Source organism: Oncorhynchus gorbuscha, unplaced genomic scaffold (genome assembly GCF_021184085.1).
Source record: "Oncorhynchus gorbuscha isolate QuinsamMale2020 ecotype Even-year unplaced genomic scaffold, OgorEven_v1.0 Un_scaffold_7780, whole genome shotgun sequence".
Lineage (NCBI taxonomy): Eukaryota > Metazoa > Chordata > Actinopteri > Salmoniformes > Salmonidae > Oncorhynchus > Oncorhynchus gorbuscha.
In genome coordinates this window covers 7,501-16,511 of record NW_025751100.1, presented here as the reverse complement: position 1 = coordinate 16,511, position 9,011 = coordinate 7,501, and the positions used below count along the sequence as shown (strand labels likewise).

At 44.6% G+C, this 9,011-nt stretch overlaps 1 protein-coding gene and 1 long non-coding RNA gene across 2 annotated transcripts in view; both read right to left on the bottom strand.

Annotated features, from left to right (window-relative positions):
• Positions 1-6,584: 6,584 nt before the first annotated feature.
• Positions 6,585-7,047, bottom strand: LOC124029813. Its single transcript, XR_006837847.1, has 3 exons — positions 6,861-7,047; positions 6,651-6,812; positions 6,585-6,599 (listed from the first exon to the last, which is right to left on the bottom strand). It is a non-coding gene; the product is annotated as an uncharacterized LOC124029813 (long non-coding RNA).
• A 756-nt stretch (positions 7,048-7,803) lies between these two features.
• Positions 7,804-9,011, bottom strand: part of LOC124029814 (glucagon receptor-like) — a 7,707-nt gene continuing 6,499 nt past the window's right edge. Inside the window, exons 7-8 of the mRNA XM_046341395.1 lie at positions 8,375-8,416; positions 7,804-8,130 (exon numbers count right to left, since the gene is read on the bottom strand). Of these exons, the coding sequence (XP_046197351.1) occupies positions 7,804-8,130; positions 8,375-8,416 (369 nt within the window). The remainder of the gene's footprint in view (positions 8,131-8,374; positions 8,417-9,011) is intronic.

Sequence of the window (9,011 nt, the reverse complement as noted above, 5' to 3'; positions counted from 1 at the left end):
CACCAGTGAGATTGTCACAACGTGCTCTAAGGTGTCCTCAGTGAGATTGTCACAACGTGCTCTAAGGTGTCACTCAGTGAGATTGTCACAACGTGCTCTAAGGTGTCACCAGTGAGATTGTCACAACGTGTTCTAAGGTGTCACCAGTGAGATTGTCACAACGTGTTCTAAGGTGTCCTCAGTGAGATTGTCACAACGTGTTCTAAGGTGTCCTCAGTGAGATTGTCACAACGTGCTCTAAGGTGTCCTCAGTGAGATTGTCACAACGTGCTCTAAGGTGTCCTCAGTGAGATTGTCACAACGTGCTCTAAGGTGTCCTCAGTGAGATTGTCACAACGTGCTCTAAGGTGTCCTCAGTGAGATTGTCACAACGTGCTCTAAGGTGTCCTCAGTGAGATTGTCACAACGTGCTCTAAGGTGTCCTCAGTGAGATTGTCACAACGTGCTCTAAGGTGTCCTCAGTGAGATTGTCACAACGTGCTCTAAGGTGTCACCAGTGAGATTGTCACAACGTGCTCTAAGGTGTCCTCAGTGAGATTGTCACAATGTGTAAAGTCCTCAGTGAAGGTCTGCGTGCTCTAAGGTGTCACCAGTGAGATTGTCACAACGTGCTCTAAGGTGTCCTCAGTGAGATTGTCAACGTGCGTGCTCTAGATTTTGTCACAACGTGGTTCTTAAGGTGTCCTCAGTGAGATTGTCAACGTGCTCTAAGGTGTCCTCAGTGAGATTGTCACAACGTGCTCTAAGGTGTCCTCAGTGAGATTGTCACAACGTGCTCTAAGGTGTCCTCAGTGAGATTGTCACAACGTGCTCTAAGGTGTCCTCAGTGAGATTGTCACAATGTGCTCTAAGGTGTTCTCAGTGAGATTGTCACAACGTGCTCTAAGGTGTCCTCAGTGAGATTGTCACAACGTGCTCTAAGGTGTCCTCAGTGAGATTGTCACAGTGTGCTCTAAGGTGTCCTCAGTGAGATTGTCACAACGTGCTCTAAGGTGTCCTCAGTGAGATTGTCACAACGTGCTCTAAGGTGTCACCAGTGAGATTGTCACAACGTGTTCTAAGGTGTCACCAGTGAGATTGTCACAACGTGCTCTAAGGTGTCCTCAGTGAGATTGTCACCAGTGAGATTGTCACAACGTGTTCTAAGGTGTCACCAGAGAGATTGTCACAACGTGCTCTAAGGTGTCCTCAGTGAGATTGTCACAACGTGTTCTAAGGTGTCCTCAGTGAGATTGTCACAACGTGCTCTAAGGTGTCCTCAGTGAGATTGTCACAATGTGCTCTAAGGTGTCCTCAGTGAGATTGTCACAACGTGTTCTAAGGTGTCCTCAGTGAGATTGTCACAACGTGCTCTAAGGTGTCCTCAGTGAGATTGTCACAACGTGCTCTAAGGTGTCACCAGTGAGATTGTCACAACGTGCTCTAAGGTGTCACCAGTGAGATTGTCACAACGTGCTCTAAGGTGTCCTCAGTGAGATTGTCACAATGTGCTCTACGGTGTCACCAGTGAGATTGTCACAACGTGCTCTAAGGTGTCCTCAGTGAGATTGTCACAATGTGCTCTTTGGAAATGCCAAGTTATTTTCTTTCTTTCTTCTTTCCTGGAAAATATTGACGTTGACAAATTGGATTCCTGGTCTGCCTCGTCTCTTGGTTTCTCCTTGGCAGTACAGTGGTAATAGAGGCGGCTAGCTGCCAACGGCTAGACAGGACAGACTGCTGAACAACATGGTAATGATGATAATACGTGATAAACTGAGCAGAAGTTCAGAGGGTTAAAAGCAGAAGGAACATTTCCTTTGGACCTTCTGTATGCGTTCCCACAGTGTCAATACAACGTCTATTCAACGTCTATTCCACGTCTATTCCACGTCGGCTCAAAGTCGTTGAAATGACGGAAGCGGCAGCTGAATCAGCCAGTGTGTAATGAAGTCCTGCTCGTCTTCCTCTTCAGGTGAAGTCAACCGCTGACACACAGAAAGAATGAAGCAGGTTTCCATTCCACCACATTGAGATCATTATAGTAGCATTGTAATGAGGACCTCAGAGGAAACAATCAATCAATCAATGGGGAATGGTTGGTGAAACAATTGTGTAGAATGATCACGTAAGTGTACATGTAAACAACTGATTGGTATTCAAGCCTTTGTTTAAACCACGTGATGACAGAGGGTGTGTCCCAAAGTGAACCCTCTTCACTGTAGCGCATAGGGCTCTGTGTTAGAAGTAGTGCACTATATAGGGAATAGGGTTCTGTGCCAAAAGTAGTGCACTATATAAGGAATATGGTTCTAGTCAAAAGTAGTGTACTGTATAGGGAATAGGGCTAGGGAATGTGTCAAAAGTAGTGCACTATATAGGGAATAGGGTTCTGTGGCTCTGTGTCAAAAGTAGTGCACTATAATAAGGAATAGGGTTCTAGTCAAAAGTAGTGCACTGTATAGGGAATAGGGCTCTGTGTCAAAAGTAGTGCACTATATAAGGAATATGGTTCTAGTCAAAAGTAGTGTACTGTATAGGGAATAGGGCTCTGTGTCAAAAGTAGTGCACAGGAATAGTTCTCTGTGTCAAAAAGTAAGTAGTACTATATAGAGAATAATGTGACCTTCAGGATGCAGGAAGAGAACAGTCTTGATGGTCAGTTGGTCATCTCTTTTAATCATTAGAATTATTAGAATCAGGTCGACTTCTAACGGAACACAGAATAACATATTTCATTCCTCTTCTTCTGTTTTAGAACTTGGTATGTACATTCTACATATCATGGAGATATCAGGTCATGAGTAGGCTAGAGACAGGAGTTTACCCTGCCCATGGGACCTACCCAGGGCCCGTATTCTCAATACGTCTAAGAATAGGAGCAGGAGCGCTGATCTAGAATCACGTTGCCTTTCAGAACATAACAAATAAGATTACATGGACAGGGAGGACCTGATCCTAGATCAGCATTCATACTCTTAAACCTTTATTTAACTAGGCAAGACAGTTAAGAACATATTTTTATTTACAACGACGGCCTGCCCCGGACGACGCTGAGCCAATTGTGCACCGCCCTGTGGGACTCCCAATCACAGCCGGTTGTGATAGAACCTGGATTCAAACCAGGGTGTCTGTAGTGATGTGTCTGGCACTGTAGCTACAGTAACTTAGACCACTGCGCCACTCCAGGAGACACTTTGTGAATACAGGCCCAGGCCTTTAGCTGTGTTAGTTAAGAACAATGGGATTGCAGAGTCGTTCCTGGTTAGTTAACGTAGTCAGGAAATCCTCTGGGCCCTTCTCATGATGACGACGCCCTTGACCTCACACACTGTACGTGGGTTCAGTGAGGACAGATCAGCCTATTGGGTATTAGCCCTTCGCATCATCAAGCTCTGATTAGTCTGAGAAACTCTGGGGTAGATCACAAGCATAGGAGTTTCTCCAGGACCTCGATCTAGAGGTTTTCCTGCACGGTGAGGTCACAGAATGAAACATCCACAGAAATAGAAAGCCTTGTATCTTCACCATCTACATGTACAGACATTGTAATATCTCCATTAGTCCACAACCATACAGACATTGTAATATCTCCATTAGTCCACAACCATACAGACATTGTAATATCTCCATTAGTCCACAACCATACAGACATTGTAATAGTCCATTAGTAGCGCTTGTCCACAACCATACAGACATTGTAATATCTCCATTAGTCCACAACCATACAGACATTGTAATATCTCCATTAGTAGCTTGTCCACAACCATACAGACATTGTAATATCTCCATTAGTCCGTAGCGCTTGTCCACAACCATACAGACATTGTAATATCTCCATTAGTCCGTAGCGCTTGTCCACAACCATACAGACATTGTAATATCTCCATTAGTCCGTAGCGCTTGTCCACAACCATACAGACATTGTAATATCTCCATTAGTCCAAGCGTAGTCCACAACCATACAGACATTGTAATATCTCCATTAGTCCACAACCTCCATTAGTCCACAACCATACAGACATTGTAATATCTCCATTAGTCCACAACCATACAGACATTGTAATATCTCCACTAGTCCACAACCATACAGACATACTGACAGAATATGTCGGGTCAACGAAAAAGAAGAAGAGGGAAAGGGGAGGGGTGCATGGATGGGGGAAGAAAGTACCCCATATCTTATAGTCCCCCTGGAGGTAAGAGCTGGTTCCACAGCTGATTGTCTGTTCCCTTTTGTCTGATTGGTGTACAGTCTGGTGAGTTAGGGCTGTCTGTCTTGAGTCTGTCTGACCTTAGGGCTCTGAACAGTCTGTCTGTGAGTCTGTTCTCTGTCTGAGTCTGTCTGTTTCTACTCATCTGTGAGTCTGTGTTTCTCTGTCTGTGAGTCTGTCTGTTTCTCTGTCTGTGAGTCTGTCTGTTTCTCTGTCTGTGAGTCTGTCTGTGAGTCTGTCTGTTTCTCTGTCTGTGAGTCTGTCTGTGAGTCTGTCTGTTTCTCTGTCTGTGAGTCTGTCTGTTTCTCTGTCTGTGAGTCTGTCTGTGAGTCTGTCTGTGAGTCTGTCTGTGAGTCTGGCTGTTTCTCTGTCTGTGAGTCTGTATGTTTCTCTGTCTGTGAGTCTGTCTGTTTCTCTGTCTGTGAGTCTGTCCATTTCTCTGTCTGTCCACTCCAAATGGGGCCAACAGTTCATGGAGAAACTCAATATTCACTCCAAAACAAATTGCACCCAAACAAACTGCAATCCTCTCAGAGGAACAGTCCTCCAACTACCCAATCCTCTCAGAGAGAGAGTAGGTCCAGTCCTCCACAGTCCCATAATCCTCTGGGGTTCCAGAAATGTCTGTCTGAATGCCAGACAGACCTGCAAAACATTCTGGAATGTCCATTGTTCCACAGCTGAGTCTGTTCCCTGGGGTGTTCTGATCTGGTCCTGTCCTGGCCTGAGAGGGCAGAGATAGAACGCTCTGGCAGGAACATGTGTGTGTGTGTGTCTCTCTGTGTGTGTGTGTGTGTGCATGTGTGTGCGTGTGTGTGTGTGTCTCTCTCTGTGTGTGTGTGTGTGTGTGTGTCTCTGTGTCTCTGTGTCTCTCTGTGTGTGTGTGTGTGTGTGTGTGTGTCTCTGTGTGTGTGTGTCTCTCTGTGTGTGTGTGTGTCTCTCTGTGTGTGTGTGTGTCTCTCTGTGTGTGCGTGTGTGCGTGTGTGTGTCTCTCTGTGTGTGTGTGTGTGTTCTCTTTGTGTGCGTGTGTGCGTGTGTGTGTCTCTCTGTGTGTGTGTCTCTCTGTGTGTGCGTGTGTGTGTCTCTCTGTGTGTGTCTCTGTGTCTGTCTCTGTGTGTGTGTGTCTCTCTGTGTGTGTGTGTGTCTCTGTGTGTGTGTGTGTGTCTCTTTGTGTGTGCGTGTAAATCTTTGTAAATGTGACTTATTTTGCCACGGATTAGATCTATAATATGTAATAGGTTTAGTTATGATGTTATCAACAAGACGTGTCCATGGTTGTTTTGGTAGGAACGTGCTGAACTAGACTGAACCGTGCAAGCCAAAAGCAACAGTGAAGTACGGTGGCTGCTGAGGGTCATACAGAACCACAGCGCTGAACTTTCATATGGCAACCTATGCACTATACAGAGCTCTGGTCTAATGTAGTGCACTATATAGGAATAGGGCTCTGGTCTAATGTAGTGCACTATATAGGGAATAGGGCTCTGGTCTAATGTAGTGTACTATATAGGGAATAGGGCTCTGGTCTAATGTAGTGCACTATATAGGGAATAGGGCTCTGGTCTAATGTAGTGCACTATATAGGAATAGGGCTCTGGTCTAATGTAGTGTACTATATAGGGAATAGGGCTCTGGTCTAATGTAGTGCACTATATAGGGAATAGGGCTCTGGTCTAATGTAGTGCACTATATAGGGAATAGGGCTCTGGTCTAATGTAGTGCACTATATAGGGAATAGGGCTCTGGTCTAATGTAGTGCACTATATAGGGAATAGGGCTCTGGTCTAATGTAGTGCACTATATAGGGAATAGGGCTCTGGTCTAATGTAGTGCACTATATAGGGAATAGGGCTCTGGTCTAATGTAGTGCACTATATAGGGAATAGGGCTCTGGTCTAAAGTAGTGCACTATATAGGGAATAGGGTTCTGGTCTAAAGTAGTGTACTATATACAATTGGGTTCTGGTATAAAGTAGTGTAGTATATAGGGAATAGTGCTCTGGTCTAAAGTAGTGTACTATATACAATAGGGTTCTGGTCTAAAGTAGTGTACTATATACAATAGGGTTCTGGTCTAAAGTAGTGTACTATATAGTCCTTGTCAACCTGAACAATAGGGTCCTGGTCAAAATATTGCACTATAGGGACTAGGGCTAGCCAGTCCTTGTCAACCTGAACACAGCTAGCAGGCCTGCTAGTTTCTCTTTAGCAGTAGTCCTTGTCAACCTGAACACAGCTAGCAGGCCTGCTAGTTTCCTCTTAGCAGTAGTCCTTGTCAACCTGAACACAGCTTTACTGATTGAACACAGCTAGCAGGTCTGCTAGTTTCCCTTTAGCAGTAGTCCTTGTCAACCTGAACACAGCTAGGAGGCCTGCTAGTTTCCTTTAGCAGTAGTCCTTGTCAACCTAGACACAGCTAGCAGGCCTGCTAGTTTCCCTTTAGCAGTAGTCCTCAACCTGAACACAGCTAGCAGGCCTGCTAGTTTCCCTTTAGCAGTAGTCCTTGTCAACCTGAACACAGCTAGCAGGCCTGCTAGTTTCCCTTTAGCAGTAGTCCTTGTCAACCTGAACACAGCTAGCAGGCCTGCTAGTTTCCCTTTAGCAGTAGTCCTTGTCAACCTGAACACAGCTAGCAGGTCTGCTAGTTTCCCTTTAGCAGTAGTCAACCTGAACACAGCTAGCAGGCCTGCTAGTTTCCCTTTAGCAGTAGTCCTTGTCAACCTGAACACAGCTAGCAGGCCTGCTAGTTTCCCTTTAGCAGTAGTCCTTGTCAACCTGAACACAGCTAGCAGGCCTGCTAGTTTCCCTTTAGCAGTAGTCCTTGTCAACCTGAACACAGCTAGCAGGCCTGCTAGTTTCCTTTAGCAGTAGTCCTTGTCAACCTGAACACAGCTAGCAGGCCTGCTAGTTTCCCTTTAGCAGTAGTCCTTGTCAACCTGAACACAGCTAGCAGGCCTGCTAGTTTCCCTTTAGCAGTAGTCCTTGTCAACCTGAACACAGTGGGGAATGTGATCAATCCCGTGGGGTCAAAATATGGTCACAGAAAAATAAACAGTAAAATGTTTCATATTTTCAGACCATCAAGTCTTCTGGACCTGTAATCAACCAATCAATCAATCAACCAACCAATCAATCAATCAATCAATCAAGCAATCAACCAATCGGTCCCCTCCAGTAGGTGTGTTGTCTCTTTCTACACCAGAACACTTTAGCAATCTATAAATCAACCAATCAATCTATCAATCAACCAATCAATCTATCTATCAATCAACCAATCAATTTATCCATAGGCCAGGGATGGCGCGGCAGGGTAGCCTAGTGGTTAGAGCGTTGGACTAGTAACCGAAAGGTTGCAAGTTCGAACCCCGAACTGACAAGGTACAAATCTGTCGTTCTGCCCCTGAACAGGCAGTTAACCCACTGTTCCTAGGCCGTCATTGAAAATAAGAATTTGTTCTTAACTGACTTGCCTAGTAAAATAAAGGTAAAATAAATAAAATAAAATGGTCTTCCCGTTGGTCAGAAGTTGCTTTCGGCACCCTCCTCTGGGCATGTATAACTCTGAGCCCTCTCCTCCAGACAAATGTCCTCCATCAGAGTGCTGCAATTGTTAGTGCCACCATGTGGTGTGGAGGACACTGCAGGGAGGATTGAGTCTTTGTTTTATCCGTCCTGTGGTGGCAGGACCCCACCAATCTACTGCTCTCATTGGGGTGATGGAGGTTGAGGCAGGGTTAGGATCTGGGTCGTAGTCGGGGTTGGGGGTCAACTGTGAGTCTTTATGGTCGCTGCTGTTGTCTTGGACACTGGCCAGGTTGCCGGTGACGATGCTGCCGCTTTTGACATGAGGCGCGTGGCTGTATGTATGACGGTACTCTTCCTCGATGTCTTTACCCAGCTTCCACCTCTTCCACTTTTTCAACATCTCAGACTGGACCTGGAGAGAGACAAACAGATGGAGGAGAGAGAAGGGAGAGAGGAGGGAGGAAAAAAGAGAGAGTGAGAGAGCGAGAGAGAGAGAGAGAGAGAGAGAGAGAGAGAGAGAGAGAGAGAGAGAGAGAGAGAGGGAGAGAGAGAGAGAGAGAGAGAGAGAGAGAAGCAGATGAAGACAGATACTGATAAGATTCTATAAGAGGGGAGAGGGAGAGAGGAGTGAGAGGGAAAAGGGCATTCAGACTCACCTCTTTGTTGACGAAACAATACAAGATGGCCACCAGTAGGCCCTGTAGAGAGGGAGAGGTTAAGAACACCTTATCACCATGGTAACACACCATAACACCACATTAGTTTAGTTTATTAGGTTCCCCTTTAGCTACTGCATGTCTCAGCTACTCTTCCTGGGGTCTAAATAAATGACAGTAAAAGCAGTGGGAGAACAAGTATCCAGTTGTCATACTTGGGTAAAAGTAAAAGATTACTTAATAGAAAATGACTCAAGTAAAGTGACTCAAGTAAAAATCCTACTTGAGTAAAAATAAAAAAGTATTTGGTTTTAAATACACTTAAGTATCAAAAGCAAATGTAATTGCTAAACTATACTTACGTATCAAAAGTAAAAGTATAAATCATTTCAAATTCCTAATATTTAGCAAACCAAATGACATGATTTTCTTGTTTTTATTTGATTTACTTTTGTAAATTTGGGGGCCAGCGGAAATGTATGAAATAAAAGTAAAAGTTGTCAAAAATATGAATAGTAAAAAATACGGGAAAAAAACGACTTAGTACTTTAAAGTACTTTAAAATATTTTTTACTTTAGTACTTTACACCACCAATAGACAAGAACAAGATGGTACATTAAATATTATTTGTTTATA